The 23,140-nt window shown below is 40.8% G+C and overlaps 1 protein-coding gene across 2 annotated transcripts in view; it reads left to right on the top strand.

Annotated features, from left to right (window-relative positions):
• Positions 1-22,019, top strand: part of slc44a5a (solute carrier family 44 member 5a) — a 33,529-nt gene extending 11,510 nt beyond the window's left edge. The window contains exons 2-22 of one of the 2 annotated variants that reach the window (XM_083525103.1): positions 3,047-3,095; positions 7,712-7,785; positions 10,198-10,282; positions 12,426-12,510; positions 12,608-12,736; positions 13,093-13,153; positions 13,604-13,727; positions 14,433-14,516; positions 14,649-14,761; positions 15,089-15,220; positions 15,591-15,690; positions 15,773-15,865; positions 16,818-16,905; positions 17,041-17,303; positions 17,500-17,594; positions 18,534-18,637; positions 18,717-18,790; positions 18,871-18,941; positions 19,478-19,566; positions 19,714-19,798; positions 20,331-22,019. In XM_083525103.1, the coding sequence (XP_083381229.1) occupies positions 3,047-3,095; positions 7,712-7,785; positions 10,198-10,282; positions 12,426-12,510; positions 12,608-12,736; positions 13,093-13,153; positions 13,604-13,727; positions 14,433-14,516; positions 14,649-14,761; positions 15,089-15,220; positions 15,591-15,690; positions 15,773-15,865; positions 16,818-16,905; positions 17,041-17,303; positions 17,500-17,594; positions 18,534-18,637; positions 18,717-18,790; positions 18,871-18,941; positions 19,478-19,566; positions 19,714-19,798; positions 20,331-20,470 (2,138 nt within the window). In that variant the 3' untranslated portion in view covers positions 20,471-22,019. Of the gene's footprint in view, positions 1-3,046; positions 3,096-7,711; positions 7,786-10,197; positions 10,283-12,425; positions 12,511-12,607; positions 12,737-13,092; positions 13,154-13,603; positions 13,728-14,432; positions 14,517-14,648; positions 14,762-15,088; positions 15,221-15,590; positions 15,691-15,772; positions 15,866-16,817; positions 16,906-17,040; positions 17,304-17,499; positions 17,595-18,533; positions 18,638-18,716; positions 18,791-18,870; positions 18,942-19,477; positions 19,567-19,713; positions 19,799-20,330 lie in introns of those variants that run through there. The other variant, XR_014530772.1, reaches the window with a different exon arrangement.
• Positions 22,020-23,140: the final 1,121 nt, after the last annotated feature.

The raw sequence follows: 23,140 nt of genomic DNA, 5'->3' as shown, positions 1-23,140 counted from the left end.
GTGAGGAAAATAAGTATTTGAACACCCTGCTATTTTGCAAGTTCTCCCACTTAGAAATCATGGAGGGGTCTGAAATTGTCATCGTAGGTGCATGTCCACTGTGAGAGACATAATCTAAAAAAAAAAATCCAAAAATCACAGTATATGATTTTTAAACTATTTATTTGTATGATACAGCTGCAAATAAGTATTTGAACACCTGTCTATCAGCTAGAATTCTGACCCTTAAAAACCTGTTAGTCCGCCTTTAAAATGTCCACCTCCACTACATTTATTATCCTAAATTAGATGCACCTGTTTGAGGTCATTAGCTGCATAAAGACACCTGTCCACCCCATACAATCAGTAAGAATCCAACTACTAACATGGCCAAGACCAAAGAGCTGTCCAAAGACACTAGAGACAAAATTGTACACCTCCACAAGGCTGGAAAGGGCTACGGGGAAATTGCCAAGCAGCTTGGTGAAAAAAGGTCCACTGTTGGATCAATCATTAGAAAATGGAAGAAGCTAAACATGACTGTTAATCTCCCTCGGACTGGGGCTCCATGCAAGATCTCACCTCGTGGGGTCTCAATGATCCTAAAGAAGGTGAGAAATCAGCCCAGAACTACACAGGAGGAGCTGGTCAATGACCTGAAAAGAGCTGGGACCACCGTTTCCAAGGTTACTGTTGGTAATACACTAAGACGTCATGGTTTGAAATCATGCATGGCACGGAAGGTTCCCCTGCTTAAACCAGCACATGTCCAGGCATGTCTTAAGTTTGCCAATGACCATTTGGATGATCCAGAGGAGTCATGGGAGAAAGTCATGTGGTCAGATGAGACCAAAATAGAACTTTTGGGTCATAATTCCACTAAACGTGTTTGGAGGAAGAAGAATGATGAGTACCATCCCAAGAGTACCATCCCTACTGTGAAGCATGGGGGTGGTAGCATCATGCTTTTGGGGTGTTTTTCTGCACATGGGACAGGGCGACTGCACTGTATTAAGGAGAGGATGACCGGGGCCATGTATTGCGAGATTTTGGGGAACAACCTCCTTCCCTCAGTTAGAGCATTGAAGATGGGTCGAGGCTGGGTCTTCCAACATGACAATGACCCGAAGCACACAGCCAGGATAACCAAGGAGTGGCTCTGTAAGAATCATATCAAGGTTCTGGCGTGGCCTAGCCAGTCTCCAGACCTAAACCTAATAGAGAATCTTTGGAGGGAGCTCAGAGTCCGTGTTTCTCAGCGACAGGCCAGAAACCTGACTGATCTAGAGAAGATCTGTGTGGAGGAGTGGGTCAAAATCCCTCCTGCAGTGTGTGCAAACCTGGTGAAAAACTACAGGAAACGTTTGACCTCTGTAATTGCAAACAAAGGCTACTGTACCAAATATTAACATTGACTTTCTCAGGTGTTCAAATACTTATTTGCAGCTGTATCATACAAATAAATAGTTACAAAATCATACATTGTGATTTCTGGATTTTTTTTTTTAGATTATGTCTCTCACAGTGGACATGCACCTACGATGACAATTTCAGACCCCTCCATGATTTCTAAGTGGGAGAACTTGCAAAATAGCAGGGTGTTCAAATACTTATTTTCCTCACTGTATGGAGCTGTGTCTGAGGTACATGGAGCTGTGTCAGAGATATAGAGCTGTGTCAGAGATATCGAGCTGTGTCTGAACGATACTAAACTGTGTCTAAGCTACATGAAGCTCTGTCTGAGCGATATTGAGCTATGTCTGAGCGATATTGAGCTGTGTCTGAGAGATATTGAGCTGTGTCTGAGAGATATGGAGCTGTGTCTGAGAGATATTGAGCTGTGTCTGAGAGATATGAAGCTATGTCTGAGAGATATTGAGGTGTTTGAGAGATATGGAGCTGTGTTTGAGAGATATGGAGCTGTGTCTGAGAGATATGGATCTGTGTCTGAGAGATATTGAGCTGTGTCTGAGAGATATGGAGCTGTGTCTGAGAGATTTGGAGCTGTGTCTGAGTGGTATTGAGCTGTGTCTGAGAGATATGGATCTATGTCAGAGATATGGAGCTGCATATGAGCGATATGAAGCGTTATTAGAGCAGGTGTAATTGCACCCTCGGATCTGCAAAGAGGTCATCCTTGGCTCGTTCGTCATGCTCTCGCCCGTGGCAGAGAGCTGCTTTGCTCTGGAGCTGAGATGTTTACAGCTTGGAAACGACACCAAATAATTAATGAGGATCTGCAGCAGAGTTCAGCTCCATGCTCCCGTCTCCCCAGCTGGAGAGGTTTTATATGTGGAGCAGAGAAAATACATCCTTGCCTGTGATTCGTTTGTGTGTGTGTGTGTGTGTGTGTGTGTGTGTGTGTGTGTGTGTGTGTGTGTGTGTGTGTGTGTTTAAGGGTGTGCAAAAAGTTTTATGCAGTTTTAATGCAATTCAACACATAAAATATTAAAAGCGCAAAATATTCTACGAGAAATAAATCTCTTTTATTTGAACTTTTAATCTCTTTTGTTAGAGTTAATAAAGACAGAAAAAAACCTGCACTTTGTCATGTTACTAAAAAACCCTCGGGGAACATAAATTTAAACTGAAGACTCCTTCCATAAATGTGAAATAAAAAATAAATAAATCACCTCACAGAAAATGTTTTCCAAAATTGAGGATTAAACACTTTACCTCTTGTACCTCATGAACAAGTGGTTGCTATAGAAACAAGAAAGCATGTAATATGAGCGCTGTATTAGTAAAATTTGTTATATTGGTTGACAGTCGCAGAAGCCACGCCTCCTCGTCTGCGAACTAACAGACAGAAACCCAATTAAAGAGAGGAGGATTCGAACTTCGTCTCTTTTCTGTGTGTTTCTGTGCTGAATTTTTGTGGAAGATATGGAGTATATATGTGTGGGTTTGTAAGCGTTCTTGCTCCTGAGCAGGATTTTATTTTGTGTAATTTCGAACCTGGACTGAATGCTGATGAGGTGAAACTGCCTCTCCGCTCACTTCCTTTCCTTCTATTATTAATACTGTGACACTGAATTACTCTAAACTGCCTTCTTTTTATTCACAGGTGAGCCACGGAGGTTCGACCCCACATTTAGGGGCCCTGTTTATAACAGGTACAGTCTTTATTATTCATTCACGATAGATAGATAGATAGATAGATAGATAGATAGATAGATAGATAGATAGATAGATAGATAGATAGATAGATAGATAGATAGATAGATAGATAGAAAATTAGACACAGACAGACAGACAGACAGACAGACAGACAGACAGACAGATAGATGGACAGATGGACAGATGGACAGATAGAAAATTATACATAGAGACAGACAGACAGATAGGCATGTGTGTGTGTGTGTGTGTGTGTGTGTGTGTGTGTGTGTGTGTGTGTGTGTGTGTGTGTGTGTGTGTGTGTGTGTGTGTGTGTGTGGATCTGTGCAGCATCTCTACTTATAATGAAGCTGTTGGAGTTCATTGCTGGTGCTGTTTTTTGTTCTATTTCTCATTTGAACAATTTATTCTCCACTTACTTAAATTTATCTCGCACCTCGAGCAGTTTATCAAAATTTAAACGGTGTGTGTGTGTGCGTGTGTGTGTGCATGTGTGTGTGCGTGCGTGCGTGCGTGTGTGTGTGTGTGTGTGTGTGTGTGTGTGTGTGTGTGTGTGTGTTTTAATGTGTTGTATTAGGGGGGAAAATGGTCTTGTAGGATTGCAAATATCTCCCAACATGTCCACCTTGAGTCAGACCTGTGTATAAGAAGAGGTAACTGTGATAACATATATAACTATGCGAGTCACACACACACACACACACACACACACACACACACACACACACACACACACACACACACAGTGATGTCGTTAAGGGATAAAAAGAAAAGTGCAAGCAGCGACAGGAAGTTCACTAACCTGTTTAGTGCAACAGGAAGGCGTTGAATAAAAAATGAGAACGCCGTTCGTCTCATGTCCCTAATTACTGCTGACGGCGCAGCACAACCCAGAGAGTGGGTTATTTTTACTCCTAACTCCTGCAGCATTAAATTAACCCTCAAACTGCTTACTAGACAGTCAGGAAGGAGGCGTGGCCTAGTGCGTAAAGGCGGAGTCACGTAAGAGGTTGGCGAGGGAACAAACAGACTGTTTATAGCCGCTATATCGCAAGCGCTAAAACTCGTTACAGCGTTAAACCAGAAAAACTTATCACCTATGTTTGAATATATTTTTGTCCATGAATATGTCTTAAATTATTCCCAATAGTCTATTTTTCTTATTTTATAGCGTTGCTCTCTGGTGCTGCTTCAAGTAGCAGCGCAACCAAGTGTAAGTTTCAGGCTAGAGTTTCTATCCAATCAGATTTCAGCCGTAGTATCACATGTTGCCAAAAATCTCTGGTAAGCCCTTCACATTTAGCACTGCAGGCTCTTACAATCCATGTTGCTTGAATGCTGTTGCTTTAACTAATCAGATTGCGAGCTGGAGGCACTGAGGCCATCTAGCAGGCGTCCAATAACGTCTGCATTTTCACATTTGCACAAGTCAGAGCTCGCAACTCGAATCTGTAACAAACTGCACAAGTGCAAATATATCCATGTGGATTTAATAGCTGTTTTTTTATTCCACAATGACAGACGAGAACAAACCAATTTGGTACACAGATACACTTACAACATTTACAAGCTGGAATTTTTTAAAGAAAAGTTGGACCTCATGAGGAAACGTCTCCCAAAACAGTTCAAAACAGTTGTTTTATGAACCGTTTTACTTTTGCGTTTTCTTTCCTGTAAAATCTGCACAAAAACACACAATTTGCCTTCATTTTTAATCACTTTCTTTCTCTTTCACTCTTCTGTTTTGAAAATAAAGGTGTACCGTTTTAATGTTACCTCAGACTGTTACTGAAGACTTCTTCTGTAAACGCATGAAAACTTGTGCTCTTTTGTCTTCAGATGAGATCTGTCTCTCAGTCCTGCACTCCATGCTAAACTCCACACTGCTAATCGTCCCTGATTAGCCTTACTGACCTGTTAAATAGCTACATGTGCATAGAAAATGGAATTGCTGATAAATCGTTCAATAACTTCTCGTTATGGAGCCATCTATTCTCCTGAAACCACCAGTCATCGTTAATTCCGACGTGTTGATGAGCTCAAACAAACGAGTGTGTGATGAGGCGTAACGATCTTCTCCTCCGAGTGCAGATTTTTGCTGCTAATCATTAAAGCCTGCGTTAGGATGCTATTACGCCCAACATAAGACCAAAGATTAGCCTTCAAACGCCATAAACAGCGTCTCCCTATGTTTTCGTGTATCTAAAGGCCGGAGTGTTTCCCCACAGCTGTTAAATTCCTCTCAAACCCGCTGGCCGTAATGAGAGCGAGACGCCTCAGATCGCTTCTCGATAGCAGGAGATGTAATTATAGATCCTCCACACGCCGTTACTCACGAGATGAAAACACAGAGGAAATCTAAAGGGGGTGAAAGAAGAAAAGAAATTTCAAGATCTTTTTGTTTTTCTTCCTGTTTTTTAAGATCGTCCTAACTGTTGGTCAAGGGGCCAAATCGCACGTCTTGCTAGCTGCTCTTCTGTTATATAAGTGGACTGTAACTGGAGACTCCTTCTATAAATGTTAATAAGCTCACCCCCCCCCCCCCCCCCCCTTACGTGTTCGAACGTAGGCGTGAATACGGATTTGTTTTTTCCCCCTCAGATGCCCCTGTGCTCTGTTGCACTGTCCCCCATGCTACTCTCCACATTTCTAATTAGCCCTGATTAGCCTAGCGTGTAGTTCCTAAATCCCTCCCCCGCCTCCTGCCTCTATTTATAGCTGGCCTCATTTAATCATCGTGTATCGTCTTCACGTGAGCCACATTGGGACGTTTACGCTCATTACACGTCCCTGGGAGCTGTGTTTCTGTGCTTCTGGTGAAAATGAAACTGGCTTGTTTAGGGGTTTCTGTTGGATGTGTAGGGAAATGAAACATGGCATTTCAGGGGGAAATCAGGACACGCTGCATTTCCTGCGCTTTTAAAACCCAAGTACTCTTTTTTTTTTTTACACTCTTCTTTTTATAAAGAAACTACAGTCACTGCCGTTCACATCACTGCTGCCTCCTCCGTGCTGCCTCACCAGATCCATCCAAGGTCACGAAAACACTTCCATTATTCATCTGAGGAGAAAATGTACAGTTCGTCTTTGACGTTTCTGCAGAACGAAGTGTTTATTAAACGCCCGGTGTTCAAATCAAAAACTTTGTAGCTCATACTGATTTCCAATCTCAGCGCTCGTGTCTTCTGAGCGGAAATTAGGAGGGAAAATGATACGTTGCAGAAACGATTATAGGTGTAACAGATGCTACGACGCTTTCACTGTGAGTGAGACTGCAAACAGATCAGAAAGACGAGGTAAAATTCTTGTGTCCCTCCACTGAACATAACAGGAGCTGTGGGTGGGATTAGAGGGCACAGGGAGAAAGAAGAGAGAGAGAGAGAGAGAGAGAGAGAGAGAGAGAGAGAGAGAGAGAGAGAGAGAGAGATCTTTACACGTTCCTGTGTTGTTCTTGTTGCTTTGGCAGTACAAACTGTATATTTGTCACGGCAATAAAGCATCTGACAATTCACTTGAATCGAAAAGAGAGAGATCACGTGAAACTTCTTAGCCATTTCCTTTTCTCCAGAAAGATCATGCAGGGTTCTGATGGGATCATGAAGGTTTTCTCTCACTGTCTATCTGTCTCAGTTTGTCTGTCTTTTTCTCTTTCCCTGTTTTAATAGACTGTCTCTGTTTGTCAGATTGTCTCGTTCATTCTCTTTTTTCTCCCTATTTCTTTTTTCTCATCTGCCGCCTCTGCATCTGTGATTTCCTCCCTGGAGTATTAAACTCTCTCTCTCTCTCTCTCCCTCTCTCTCTCTCTATCTCTCTCTCTCTCTCTCTCTCTCTCTCTCTCTCTCTCTCTCTCTCTCTCTGTCTCTCTCTCTCTCTGTCTCCCTCTCTTGCTCATTATTTCTCCTTCATACAATCTTCCTCTCTAATTCTCTCTCTCTCTCTCTCTCTCTCTCTCTCTCTCTCTCTCTCTCTCTCTCTCTCTCTCTCTCTCTCTCTCTCTCTCTCTCTCTCTCTCTCTCTCTCTCTGTATACAAGCCTTCATTAAAATTGAAATCCACTGAAACTTGCATGTCCCCCAGACTAATTGTGAGTGAGCTCAGGTCGGAGCATTAGAGAAGTTTCTCGGAGAATCTGAATCCTAAATTCACTCAGAGGGAGAAAATCACAAATTCACTTTGATTGTTCAGGAAAAAAAAGCCTGAGCGTAGACAATGTTGTTTGCAGCTGCAGGAGTTTGATTCGACTCTGTTACTCTGAAACCTGAGCGTGTTTGCATCAAAGTGAAAGCGTCACATGACTTCAGTCTTTAATACTCCACCTTCCATAGAGTCTGTTAGAGAACATGAACATCTTATAAATCCTCTATCCAGCTTTCCAGAAGACATTGAATGGAAAATTCAGACAGTTTATTGGAAGAAATTTTATTTTTATGCTATTTTATATTATTTTATAAACTTCCAGCCAACCACAATACAACATTTACACCTGAACTTCCAGCAAATCACAATCCAGCATTTACACCTGAACTTCCAGCCGATCAAAATACAACAGTTCCTGAGGGATGCGCATGATGAAGACCTATTTATAGTCTCCCTCATACCTCTGTTCTTTGTTGCAGAAGCTGCACAGATGTGATCTGCTGCGTGATCTTCATCATCGTCATCCTCGGCTACGTAGCGCTCGGTACTGTAGGTAAGTCTGCATTCCATCAGGTGTTCCACTAGGTTTTGTGGAAGTTCATTCAGCCACAAGGGTGGTAGTAAAGTCAGGTGCTGATGTAGGTGAGGTGAAGAGGCCTGGGGTGCAGTCAGCGTTTACTTTCAGCCCAAAGTTGTTTAATAGGATTTTTAGTTCTATATCAGGAGATCTTTCACAGACTTATAACCCAACGAGAGCAGATCTTTGTGGAGCTGGCTTTGCGCACAGGGGTATTGGCATGCTGGAACAGGTTTGGGTCTCTCATGCCATCGCATCTAAAGACGTCTTACACAATTGTGTTGTGTAGAAACATCTTGGAACAAAAAGAAGAACCAAAGCACACTCAAAATATCTAATGGAACATCTTTTCAGAAGAGTGGAGGTTTTTATAGCAGGAAATAGAAACTAAATGTGGAATGGGATGTTTAGAAAGCATGTACCAATCAAACTTTTTTCCATGTGATGTGACTTTATACTTTAAGGAGCAGATATGGGTGAAGAAGTTGGGTGTTTAAATACTTAAAAACAGAGCGAGAGAGAGGCTGCAGGCTCTAGGTTTTGATTCAGTTTTCCTGAATTCTTGGAGATGAAAGGAGAAGATCAGAGAGGATTGGAGAAGATTAGCAGGTTTAAAGGACACTTAAATCAACCAAGTTTTGAGCACAGATATCTTCAAAGTGTGTATAAGTTCCAACAAGGTAAGAAAATACAATGGAACCAGCATGTGTTCGAGCGAAGTTCATCAGATTCATATACTCTCACACCTGGTGGTTGAAATAAACCAAATGAAACCCTTCTGAGAAATTCTGAGCTCATGAATGACCTCCAGGATGAGACTTCTGGTTCAGGTTGTGGATGACCTTCATGAATGTCCTTCAGGACAAAGTTTCTGGATCAGAAATCTCGCAAAGATGTTGTTGGTTTGTTTTGGAATCTTCTTTGTATTTATGTTTTGACTGAAATAAGGAGCACTCAGAAGATTTTCATGTCCCGCACCTCGTCATCTGAGCTTTTCAGCACGAAAGCCTCGGATCTGAAATCTCATTCACATCACGGTGAAGCGCTCGCGTCCTGAGAAATGAGATGGTCTCCGTGACATTGCGTCGTCGAGCGTAGCCGAGTTTCCACCTGCAGCCTTTTTATAGTCCCCTTCAAAGTCAAGTGCACTTGACTTGAATCTAAAACGAGGGATTTGTGCAGCGCCCACGCAGATGGAGAGGAAACGCCATCGTGTCTCGTGCCATCCATTTCTTTATTTATTTATTTATTCATGGACAATAAATGGGACAAAAATAAATAAATAAAACAAAGAAATCATAGAAATTATACAGAAGTGTTCCTCTGCTCTAGCCAAGAATGATGTCACCATCCTGTACACACACACACACACACACACACACACACACACACACACACACACACACACACACGTAACTCACCAATTTAATGCTCTCAAAGCGATTAACTCAGCGATGACATCATCCTCCAGACGCTCCGTCTCGTCTCGTGATGCTGTTAGAACCCTGAGCAGGAAACAAAGAAAACGCCCAGTCAACGTTTTCACGTTTTTGTTCCCTCGCTACAAATAAAACACCACATTCACATATACTGCGTATTTTCATTATGAAGTAAAAGGTGGTCATTTTTTTTTCTCGAAAGAAACAATAAACACATTTAATACATGCACTACCCCATACAATGATGATGATGATGTGGATGATACAAAACATTTTTTATGTGACTCTTTAAATGTTAACTATGTGGACAAAAGTATTGACACCCCACTTTTTTCACTCATATGTGCGTCTTCTACTGTACTTTGATTGGCGGGTCGACTGGAGCTGATTTAGAAAGACACAGCTGTCTGGATACGTTCTAACATCTGAAAATGCATAATCATAATAATCATAATAATAATAATAATAATAATAATAATAATAATAAAACTATTATTATTAAAAAATCATGGTATTGTGGGTAAAAATTGCAAATTCTAAATAATAGTGTTACATTAGAATTAGATTAGGATTAGAGGTTATTTAAAATTAGATTAGGATTAGATTGGGATGAGATCAAATTTGTAATAATATTAAGATTGTATAGATTAGCCTTAGATTTGAGATTAGATAAGGATTAGATTAAGATAAATAAAATTAGATTTATGACTAGTTTTGAATTGGATTGTTTTTTAGATTAGAGTAGGATTAGATTGGGATTATTTAGATTGGATTAGCAATTCAAAAACAATTATTGTTTCATTGTTTGTAGTGATTTTAATTGTGTTGTTTTTTTCAGAAGAGAAATCAATAGATTCTAAAATATGTGTGTGTGTGTGTGTGTGTGTGTGTGTGTGTGTGTGTGTGTGTGTGTGTGTGTGTGTGTGTGTGTGTGTTCTCATTTCTCAAGCCTGGATACATGGAGACCCCAGGAAAGTCATCCATCCTACTGACAGCTCAGGAGACTTCTGTGGACAGAAAGGCACAGCCAATGCGTGAGTACCGGCAGCTCCATCAGTTAATCAGAGCATAGAGAGAGAGTGTAGGCGGAGCCCACAGAAAACAGTAAAGCACAGATAGTCCTTCCAAAACAGCATGTCCTGAAGAATCTAAAGAAAGTCTGCTCACAAGTTTTACTCACTAATACCTCATGCTGTAGGCAGTTGCGGAGGCAGGTGCAGAGGCAGGTGCAGAGGCAGGTGCAGGAGCAGAGGCAGGTGCAGAGGCAGGTGCAGGAGCAGAGGCAGGTGCAGGGGCTAGTGCAGAGGCAGGAGCAGAGGCTGGTGCAGAGGCAGGTGCAGGGGCAGGTGCAGGGGCTAGTGCAGGGGCAGGTGTAGGGGCAGGGGCAGGTGCAGAGGCAGGGGCAGGTGCAGGAGCAGAGGCAGGTGCGGAGGCAGGTGCAGGGGCAGGTTTGGGAAGCAGCGTGCTGATTTGGAGGTACGATGGGCAGGATGTGAGCTCGGGGTGAATAAGAAGCAGCTTGTTAGTGAAGCTGGGGAACGGAGATAAGAGTGATTGTTATGCGCAGTCATGGAGCGAAAGAGAGAGGCCAAGGCAGAGAGATAGAGAAAGAGATTATAAACTCACCGGAGTCTATAATTAAAGCGTTAGAGAGTAAAGAGAGAGCGAAGACTGACCTGCACTGAATTTGGACCATATTCAGCCTGTAGGACTCATTCAGCCCTTTTACATTTGACTTTTATAGACATTGGGGCAAAGTTTCATTACTGTTATGAGCCCATATTATTCATGAACATATAAAAAGGAAAGGAATTAAAGTTATATAAATGGACATAATGACAGCCATAATTATACCGATTTATGAGCGTGGGAAATTCAGAACAGAGCAACGCCTCCTCTGCTTGAATAGACTCTACCAGAAACTCGAACTGACTTAAATTTTAATAGATTTTTATTCATAAATATGTATAAAATTCCCCCAATACTCTTAACTTTTTTCTCCGGTTCATTGCTGCTGCTGCGTCACCAAGTGTAAGTTTTGGTTAGAGTTTCTATTCAATCGAATTTTAGTCTTGTAGTATTCCATAAGGTCAGCACTGAGAGGACTGCACACTTTTTTAGCATAAAGCTGATGCTTTAACCAATCAAACCAGACCCGCTAGCAGGCATCTAGTAGCGTCAGCATTTTCACTTCCTTTGATTGGATGGTCAGAGAGCGCAACCTGAGTCTGTAGCAAACTGCGCAAACTCTTAATATAGCCATGTGGATTTAATAGATTTTTTTATTCCACAACGACTGACAGAGGATAAGAAATGGATTTGGTTGCAGATACACTTACAAGGACATTTACAAGCTGGACTTCGTGAGGAAACGTCGACTAATACAGTTGTTAAACTTTTTCCTGAACCATTGATAGTTTTGTGTTTTCTTTCCTGTATAATTTGCAGAAAAACACACAATTTGTCCTCATTTCAAATCCCTGAGACATTACCTGCAAAAAGAGACATTTAATGAGGTGAATATCGATGCTTCTGTGAGAGATGATGAATGCGGGCTTTGCGGCTGCGGCTGCGGCTACAGTGAAAGGAGACATGTTGAATTGTGTTCATTGGGTTTCTTGTTTTGATGACTTTCATTCTCACTGTATGAGATTCCTGTGTGTAATGCAGCGCTCTGTTCTACTGCTCTTCTCTATAAGAGGTATTAAGAGGTGGACTAAATCAGGTTAGAACACCAGGGTGCTTAGTAATACTTATCCCCTGGCCAGTGTAAATGCTGGATTGTGATTGGCTGGAAGGAGTTGAAGTTCCAGCTAATCACAATCCAGCATTCAGACTGACCAGGAGATAAGTAGTAATAAAACTAGCTGTGTTCTCTATATAGATTTTGTGTCCAGGACCTGGTGAATAGTAATGAGTGTAGTATTAGTGCATGACTTTACTGACACCTTCTGGCAAATTGTACTCAATGCGGTTTTCTCTTTTGGAGAAACAAGCACACAAAATGATGAACAAAAAATAAACAGAAGGAAAAAACCTCAAATAAACCTCCGACCTACAACTTTATCGCCAAATGTTTGGAGCAATCACATTATTTTGCACTGTGTGTTCTCTCTCCTGTAGTGTAAAACGCCTGATTTAAACACGTTTTCTTGTTGTTGTTTTTTGTCTCTGCAGAAAGAATCCAATCCTGTTCTACTTCAACATCCTGAAATGTGCAAATCCTGCAGTTCTGGTGAACCTGCAGTGTCCCACCACTCAGGTTCCGCACTTTGCACGCAATACATCTCTTCAACTAACTCTAACCCTAACTCTAATCACCACACCGCTAGTTTCACGCTTTCTGTTGACGTTTACAGATGTGCGTGTCAACGTGCCCGGATCGCTTTGCCACCTACACCGAGGTGCAGCTCCAACACACCTTGAACAGGAGCCATTGGGATTACTACAGGCAGTTCTGCAGGCCGGGGTTCAACAATCTTAAAAAGGTGATTATTCACAAACTGAGGTACAGGTTCACAGGTTCACAGGCCACACCCACTTCACTGTAACTGACATATACATAGACCACGCCTACTTCACTGTAACTAACAGGTGTACAGACCACACCTCTTTATTTGTAGCTGACAGATACACAGGCCACACCTCTTTTATTGTAATTAACAGATACACAGGCCACGCCCTTTTTACTAACACCACATCATTAGCATTTATTACATATGCAATTAATCTCATTGGGTTTTTTCAATTAGCAAAGTAATTACTTAGCCCCTCCCGCCTTTGCCTTAAAAGGATGCTGTAATCTGAATGTAATATAAAACTACTTCTTTTGTTTTATCTGTAGCCTGTGGCTCATGTCATGCGTGATGAAGACTGTCCTTCAGTGATTGTGCCCAGCAGACCATGTAAATACACTTTTTCTAATGTGTGTGTGTGTGTGTGTGTGTGTGTGTGTGTGTGTGTGTCTAAATATTTATCAGTCCACTGCACTCTGAAAGACTCATTTACCAAAGACCGCCACAGCTATGGTTAGCCAACAGGGTCGTCGTCTTCTTCTTTCGGCTGCCTTTAGCGGTCGCCACAGCAGATCCTTCATCTCCATACTACTCTGTCCTCTACATCTGCCTCTTTCAAATTCACCACCTCATTCCACCACCACGTCTCTTTATCTTCCTTTCTATATCGAGATGTTACACCAAGTACCTGTCTAGCTTTCGCCCTTATCACTTCTGCAGTAGTTGCTCAATCATCCAGCACCTCTTCACCACCAACGAGCCCCTGTTTTTATTCTCAACGTTCGCCTTTTTTTTTTAAATTATTATTATTATTATAATTATCCCTCGTTTCTCTCTCAGTTTTCCAGAGGTGCCTTCCAGACTTCATCACGAGGAATGGCACGCTCATGGTGGCCAACAGAACGGCTTTTAAGGACGCCCTCGATGCTGCGAGGAGTGTGAGTGAACTCAGAGATGCAGCCGAGTAAGTACACACACACACACACACACACACACACACACACACACACACACACACACACACACACACACACGCTGTTATAGAAAAACTGTCAACTTTAAAATGATATCAGTAACTGATTGTTCTATTCATCTGTTCCATTTCTTATTCAGCCATACACGATATGGCCAAAAGTTTGTGGACAACTGAGCATACGATTAGCTCCACTATTCTGGGAAGATGTTCCACTAGATTTATGTGGAGATTTGTGGAGATTCATTCAGCCACATGAGTGTTAGTAATGTCAGGTACTGATGTAGGTGAAGAGGTGAGGAGGCCATTCATTTCTGTTCAATAGGGTTGGGGTCAGAGCTCTATAGCAGACCTTTCAAGATCTTTCACACACTTCCAGTTCAGTAAAGCGGATCTTCATAGAGCTGACTTTGTGCACAGGTTTGGGTCTCCTAGTTCAAGTGAAGGGAACGTTTTAAGCTCCAGAATCCAAAGACATCCTGTACAATTGTGTGCTTCCAACTTTGTGCTAACAGTTTGGGAAAGAACCACATATGGTTGTAAAAGAAAAACAGGTGTCCCATTACTTTTTGGCCATATGATATAGCATGTTAGCTGAGCGTTTTGATTGAAATTAAAATTAAAAGTTTTATATTTTTTGCTATGAGGTTTAAAATCTCTTTTTCTTTCTTTCTTTCTCTCCATCTGTCTGTGCAGTGGTATAACGGCACTGCTGGAGGCTAAGCAGCTCGGCATGAAGATCGTGGAGGACTACGCTAACTCCTGGGCCTGGATTCTAATGTAAGCAGATGTTATATACACGTGAATACACTGACTCTTTAAAGCTTGTGTTTATTTCTGTGTGTGTGTGTGTGTGTGTGTGTGTGTGTGTGTGCGCATATGTGTGTGTGTGTGTGTGTGTGTGTGTGTCAGAGTGTTAATCCTAGCTCTAGTCATCAGTCTGATCTTCATCCTGCTCCTCCGCTTCACCGCCAGCTTCCTGATCTGGTTCACCATCATCGCTGTCATTCTGCTCATAGCCTACGGTGAGAAAGAATAAGATTGCGTGTGTGTGTGTGTGTGTGTGTGTGTGTGTGTGTGTGTGTGTGTGTGTGTGTGTTTTAGTGTTACAGAGTCTTGGAGTGATGGAGTACAATAATTGCAGGTTATAATATGTTTATGTAGAGAGCGAGAGTATGTTTGTTATTCAAGAGAGAGAGGGATGGACAGAAAGACAAATAGGTAGAGAGAAATTGACAGAAAATCCAAATACACATAGAAAAACAGACAGACAGACAGACAGACAGACAGACAGACAGACAGACAGACAGACAGACAGACAGGTCATGTGACTGGGGACTTCCTGTGTTCAGGAATCTGCCGTTGTTACTGGGAGTTTGCACTTCTGAGAGAGACTCCCGAAGCAGATGTCAGCATCTCAGACATCGGCATCCATACAAACCTGCACGTCTACCTGCAGCTCAGCCAGACGTGGCTTCTCTTCTGTGAGTTCAAACAGAAACTCACTTCCTGTGAGATCAGAAGCACAAACACCACAACTCTATTGTATTTAATTTACCTATCCAAAGCCATGCCCACCGCTCATTATGTTAGCTTTGGAGATCATGTTTGTATAAAATGCCTTTACTGTGAAATGTTCTGAGCAATGTTCTAAGTGTATGCTTGAAGGAAACCTGATTAATGATCAATTATTTCAGCCAAAAGATGATTGACAAATACCTGCTAAAAATAATCTGCACTTTTAACAGCACATCTATTGTTACACTTGTTAACGTTAGCTAAACAATCTTTATAGCATGTCTGTAAAAATAGTAAAAAAAAACATTTTGAGGAGTTTAATGTGTGTTTTCTCAGTGGTGTCTCTGGTTTTAACCGAAGCGTCCATAGTATTAATGCTGGTCTTCCTGAGGAAGAGAGTGTGCATCGCCATCGCCCTGCTCCAAGAGGGCAGCAAGTACGGCTGAGGTTTTATTTTCTCCAATTTCACCAATTTAGCCCCATTAGCACTCGTTGAACTCATGTTTGTTTGTTTGAAGGGCCATAAGTTACATCACGTCTGCTTTATTCTACCCGATCATCACCTTCATGATGCTGGCTGTGTGTATCGCTTACTGGGCCGTTCTGGCTGTGTATCCTTACTGAGCACTGCAGGACGTAAAAGTAATGGTTGTAAAAGAAGGTTATGCAAGGATTGTCCATTAGGGGTGCTATCTCATTTCAGGATTTGGAGTGGACCCAAATGTGGGTAATGAATTTAGAGATCGTATTTGCAAAATGACTGCTTCTTTTATATTTTAATAACTTTCATCATATCGCAATTACAGAGTCATAAAGACATTGTCACTTTTGGTCACTTTTAACTAAATTGGAGATGAAACAGCCATCAAAACATGACACTTTCCCACCGAAAGTGTGCTAGCTTATCTGTTTATTAATGCAAGTAGATGTAACACTATTACTGAAGAATTGGCGAGCCAGGCAGGAAGGTCACAATGAGATTTACTCATATAAGAGCTTTTCTGTTAATTAAGTATTGTTTCAATTTATACACTTAACCAAAGGTAACATGCTGAATTAAATATACAAGTTTGCTATGTTATTTATCCAGGTGAATAGGTCTAAATCTAGGTGAATAGGTCTAACTGAATTCTTGGTGAGCCAGACAGGAAGGCTGGACACGATTTAATCACACATTTATGTATTAAAATTTCAGTTTTTACACTTAACCCACTGCACTGTGACTTACTCTCATGCTGAATAAAATAGACATGTTTATTATGTAATTTTCTATGTTAATAGGTTTAACACCACATTAAAATGGTTGGTGAGCCAGCCAGGAATTTCTGAAAGTTTAACCATATAAACAGCTTTTATTTATAATTATATAAAGTATAATTTCAGTTTATACAGTTATCCAGCTTAAACAAATATTTGTTATCATGTATGATTATCTGTGTGAATAACACTTGGTGAGCCAGTCAGAAGGGATAAAAATACGATGTAAAATTTTTTCTGGTAGAGTATCTGCACTAAATAATTGTTTCCGTTTACTCAGTCAATTTGCACCTTGATCAAATCCAGTTTTCTGGCATCATCCGGTGAAGCTGTGTACAAAGTGATGTCATCGCAGCCCAACTGCCAGCACGCCAACCTCACCTGCAGGCCGGAAGTGAGTCGCCTTCTCTAAATTCTCTAAAATAGATATAATGCAATTTTATTACAAATGTAATATATAAACTGTTCGTAATAGACAAGAATTCACATTGACGGATATCTCTTGCTGTCTCGTTTTGTTCATGGATAGACATTTAACAGGACAAACATCACTAAGCAGTGTCCAGGAGCTCAGTGTCTCTTTGCGTTCTATGGGGGCGAGAGCGTGTATCACCACTATATCATCATTCTGCAGCTGTGCAATCTGCTCATCTTCCTCTGGCTGGTTAATTTCACCATGGCTCTGGGGCAGTGTACGCTCGCCGGAGCCTTCGCTTCCTACTACTGGGCCAAGAGGAAACCTGAAGATATCCCATCCTGCCCTGTTTTCTCCTCTTTTTTACGAGCTATACGGTACTTTGCTAACACCGAAGGGCCCTTTTAGTTAGGTGCTCTCAAGGAGTATTTAATTTGATTTAATTTTGAAGGGCAACTCATGAACTGAATGCATTAAAATGTTCAATTAAAATATATATTTTCTCGCTAATACGAGATAAAATGAAATCTGCCTCGTGATGCTCCCGATTCCATGTGTCTGATTTGCTTGCAGGTATCACACAGGGTCTCTCGCTTTCGGCTCGCTGATCCTGGCTTGTGTTCAGTTCGTCCGGATTGTACTGGAATATCTGGACCACAAGCTTAAAGGTACGTTTACAGAACAATGCAGAATTTTCAATCAATTAACCAATCAATCAACACTCCATGTCACGCTGTTATATGTTAGTGACAGGGTGGTGTGATGAACTTGATTTGACTTGTCCAACCACTATCTCTCTCTCTCTCTCTCTCTCTCTCTCTCTCTCTCTCTCTCTCTCTCTCTCTCGCTCTCTTTCTCTGCTTCTCTCTCTCTCTCTGTCTCTCTCTCTTTTTATTTGTCTCTATTTGTACATGTTTTTTTCTCTTTATATCTCCTTCTCTCCATCTCTCCATGTGTTTTATTAGTCTTTATCTCTCTCTTTTTCTCTATTTTTTTCTCTTTCCCCTTTCTCTCTTTTTCTTTGTAACTCTATGTTTTTGTCTCTCTATCTCTTTTACTCTTTATCTCTCTCTGATATATATCTCTCTCCCCCTCTCTCTCACTGTCTTACTTTCTCGCTTTCCATATTTTTATGTCTATCTCTCTCTTTCTGTATCTCTCTATCTCTCCTTCCTTCTGTATCTTCCTTCTGTAGATACTTTTGTATCTCTCTCTCCTTCTCTCTTTCACTCTCTCCCTGTCTGAATCACTGACAATGGATTTTCCTTTCATAAATGTCAAATAAACAACAGTCCTTCCAGAAAACACCACTGTATCAACAGTTACACACGTTTTTCAATATCACATCAGACACACTGAATCCATGTAAAATATCGTACTGTGTAATTTCCATGAAAACCGGAATGTTTTAGATCGATGCCATTAATATGATCCTGCGATTCGCCGTCAGAGATGCTGCTTTAGAGAATTCATCAACACCTTCTCCTCTGACCAATCACAATCCAGAAATCAGCAGCGCTCCGGTGTAGTCTGTTTTTATTGTATCTTGTTTTGTGTGTGTGTGTGTGTGTGTGTGTGTTTGTGTGTGTGTGTGTGTGTGTTTTTAGGAGCTCATAACACTTTTGCTCGCTTCCTGCTCTGCTGTTTAAAATGCTGCTTTTGGTGCCTGGAGCGTTTTATTCGCTACATGAACCGGAACGCATACATTATGGTAATACGTCTTTTATTATTACCTCATAATCTTCACACGATGAAACACGTGTGTAACCTTTATTTTGTGTTTCCTCCAGATAGCAGTCTATGGGAAGAGTTTCTGCACGTCAGCTCGGGAAGCCTTTTTTTTATTAATGAGGAACGTCGTGAGGTAAAAACATCCTATTTAACAACATAAATGTTTGTCCGTGTGCCACGTCTCAGTCAGTCAGTCTTCATCCTCTGCCGCAGGGTCACAGTGCTGGACAGGATGACACACTTCCTGCTCTTCTTAGGGAAAATACTAATTACGGCGAGTGTCGGTAAGTCGGCTGCTGTCTCTCGCTCAGGACAAAGCTTCAGACATCTGATATAGTTTTTAATCATTTGAATAATTGTTTTGCATGTAAATTTAAAGTTTATTTATTTGTTCGTTTATTATATACTTTGCTTATTGTAGACATTTAGGAATATTTTTATGTATGTTTGTCGGTTTACTTATTATATACATTTTAAGGTTTTTCTGTACCTTTTCCTGTGGGTCAAATTTATTCATTAATTTATTTGATTGTTTGTTTGTTGGTTGATTGGTTGTTTTGTTTGTGTATATTTATCATATTCAATGTAATGACTTATTTGCAACCTGAAATAATAAAATGAAAGAGAAAAGAACAACACTGCATCATTTTATTAATAAACGAGGGCCTGGCAACCCAGCCTTCATCAGTGTCTGGATGAAGCACTTTGATGGTGTATGAGTGCACAATAAATAATATCTATTTATAATTTATTTAATACCAGCAGGGGGCAGTAAAGTGTTGTGCTCAGTCACTCATTAATATGTGTGTTGATCTTGCAGGTGCTATAGCTTTCTTCTTCTTCACACACAAGATCCCTGTGGTTCAGGATGAGGTTCCGGTCCTCAATAATTACTGGGTTCCTCTGCTGGTAAGGAAAAGATTCTGTTAGCTGCCATTTTTGTATTGTTTGTGTTGTTGCTGTTATCAGGTTAACATCTGTGTGTGTGTGTGTGTGTGTGTGTGTGTGTGTGTGTGTGTGTGTGTGTGTGTGTGTGTGTGTGTGTGTCACTGGTAGACAATCGTGTTTGGCTCATTCCTGATCGCACATGGCTTCTTCAGCGTCTATGCAATGTGTGTGGACACGTTGTTCCTGTGTTTCTGTAAGTTGATGGTAAACCAGAAAACACTACATGCAGGAAACGTTGCACACTGAAAAGCAAAACCTTCACCACATTTCTCATTAGATTTATTCGTTTGTTGAACAAAAAGTCAGAAGGTGATTTTAGCTTTGGTCAGGAGGTAATGAGGAATTCTCTCTTATCATATTCATCACTGTGTTGCAGTCGTGTTACACCTGCAATGCAATCTTCAGAAGAATGACATTCCTCATCGAGTCCCTGAGGTTTTACTAGATTTTATTAAGATTTGTGGAGATTCAGTCAACCACAGTAAAGTCAGGTAGAGATGTAGGTAAAGTGAGGAAGCCTGGGGTGCAGTCAGCGTTCACATTCACCCCAAAGGTCTTCAATGGGCTTCTGAAGCTCTATAACAGTCACCTCAATATCTTCCACACACTTCCAACCCATGTAAAGCAGATCTTCATGGTACAAATGTGTTCCTCCAACCTGCACACATTACTAGAATATGTGTCCCTTTTCTCTATATTATATATAAACATATGTATATATGCAGGTGAGGATCTGGAGAGGAACGACGGCACGCCAGCGAAGCCTTTCCTCATGTCTCCCAGTCTGCGCAGGATTCTGGGAAGCGTGGACCAGAGCCCGCGGAAATCTCGAGCAGCGGCGCATCAGTGCAGCGTCAGAAATTAGCTTTACTCCTCCTGCATGCTGTAACTCCGTCCTCCAACGCCGGCTGCTCCGCTCTGCTCCATCCCGTACTGTAACTCCACTCCGATGCACTAAGACTGAGACACACACACGGAGCATTTACTTCCACCAGAGGAGACTGAAGGTGCTAACACACACACACACACACACACACACACACACACACACACACACACACACACACACACACACACACACACACAGGTACTGTCCAACTGCCTTATTCACACATATCGAACCATTTACGGGATTTCCTGTGACATCCAGAATGATCTCAAGACATGGTCAAAGTTTGTGGACACCTGAGCGTAACACTGGTATGTGTTTTTTGAACATTCCCATTCCACATTTAGTCTCCATTTGCTGCTATAATAAAAAAAATATCAAATATATTTTGGGAAGATGCTCCACTACATTTTTCTGGAGGTTTGTGTGAGATTTCCTTCAGGTTGTAAAGTCAGATACTGATGTAGGTGAGGTGGACAGCAGGAGATCTTCCACTGCAACCCATCTAAAGCAGATCTTCATGGAGCTGGATTGTGCACAGGAGTATTGTCATGGTGAAACACGTTCGGGTCTCCTAGTTTAAAAGAAGGGAGAATTTCATCCTCCAGCATCTGGAGACGTCCTACACAATTGTGTGCGTCCAAGTTTGTGGGAACAGATTGTGAGACATTCAAAGCACACTCCAAAATCGAGTGGAACATCTTCCCAGAAGGTTATTATGACAGCAAATATGAACTAAATGTGGAATGAGATGTTAAAAAAAAGCACATAGCAATCAATCTATTGTCCATATAATGTAACTTCATACGTCTTTAGATCTGAGAGCAGATTTTACTAAGAAAATCTAAGAATGAAAACTTGATAGAATAAAAATGAAGTGTTTAAATTCAGTAGTATTTGAGGAAAATGCAGATGTTTCTGAATAGAGCTGAAGTGCAGTCATGAAGAACTATTTTCTAGCTCCGTTTAGCGCCTTACTGTCTGGATGATGTTTCAGCTGGTGGCCACCAGACGGCGCTGTGGTGTAGATTTTGTTGTTTTTACCAAATGATGCCCTGAATCATCTTTTTTTCAACTTTAATTAGATAATTTCTTTCATTGTTTCATTTCTAGTCAGTAAAACGGAACATTCGTGGACCCTGTAAAAGGTTTTTAGCCTATAATTTGAGAATGTAGTGCACTGTGAGCAATTTGAGACACAGCCCTAGAGATCACCCAATGGTCCAATCCACATGGTTTAAAACAACTCCTGAAATATGCAGGAAATAAATGGAAAATTAACAGGAAATATATGGAAGATTGGCATGAAATTAATAGTAAATAAGCGGGAAATGAATGAGAAATAAATTGTCTCTACAAGGATGTCAAAGCCATTTGGGTTCCTTTGTTTCTGGAGGTTTAGGGTTTAAGTGCAACACTTTGTAAATTATTTTTTATGTATGTATTTATTGGAACAGGAACAAGATGAATTTGTATCTGTTTTTTTACTGCAAGAAAAAATCAGGAATGTGATTTTTTCTTTCAAATAAAAAAAACATTAAAATATACATGTTCATGTCCTTGTATTATTATTATTATTTTTTTAATAAATTGTGAGAAAATTGGAGCAGCATTATAGGAGAGAGATGAGAACGTTTATGAGAAAACTGTGGGAGTTTGTGAGAGCGATGTAAAAAATGTTGTGTGTTATGAAAGTGAGAGTTTTTCAGCCAGAAAAAAAACCCATATCTGTGGACCTTTAGTGTATAAGACATTTGGTGATGCTTGTACATCATTTGCAGGAGGAGATCTAAGAAAATGTTCTCGACAGAATCCAAGATGGTGGACAGGTTTGCGTTCACATCAGTAAACTTCATATAAAAAACCTTTAAATGGCATAAGAGAAAAATGAAAGCTGTTACATGTCTTGACCACTAGGTGGTGCAGTCATAAAACATTTAGGTTACATTAGAGCTGAAGACATTTATGAAGCTTTTTAATATGTAAATGCATCACTGAGATTCCCTGAAATTCCCTGTTTTTTTTACCAGCATGTAACAGAAAAATGGTTCAGGATTGGGCGCCAAATGACGATTATTCCGATTCGGTTACTTCCACTTCACATCACGGTTTTCTGTGTTTGATATAAAATGCTCTCGTGCTTCACTCATGCACACTTTCTCCCTGTACTGTCCAGATGTTCCAGATGCTAATCAATAACTAATCAATAACAGCATTCGATTTTATCGATTAGTTTTTGCAGCCCTCGTACAGAATATAAACATTTCCCACAGGTGGACATTGTAGAAACATCTCAAGGATGATCAGTGGAAACATGATGCACCTGAACTCAATTTTGAGAGTCGTGATGAAGACTGAATATTTATTTATGTGATTCTTTTATGATTTTTTTTTATAATTCTTTATGTTGAATTGGGTTGTAACATGAAATGTGGAGAAAGTGAAGTGCTGTAGATATTTCCTGGATGCCTTGTAGACTCAGGTGAAGGTCTTGAAGATTTTTTTTGTCATTTCACTAAATGGTTGTGAAGATAAGATTGTGTGTTAAATTTACTCACCCAAAGAATTTTTGGATCTTTTATAAGACGTACTTTTGGATTGACATTTGGTGAAGATCGGACCACTTGGAGGAGGAACAGTTTTTGG

Source organism: Silurus aristotelis, assembly GCF_946808225.1.
Source record: "Silurus aristotelis genome assembly, chromosome: 22".
Taxonomy (NCBI): domain Eukaryota; kingdom Metazoa; phylum Chordata; class Actinopteri; order Siluriformes; family Siluridae; genus Silurus; species Silurus aristotelis.
This window is presented reverse-complemented; position numbering and strand designations above follow the sequence as displayed.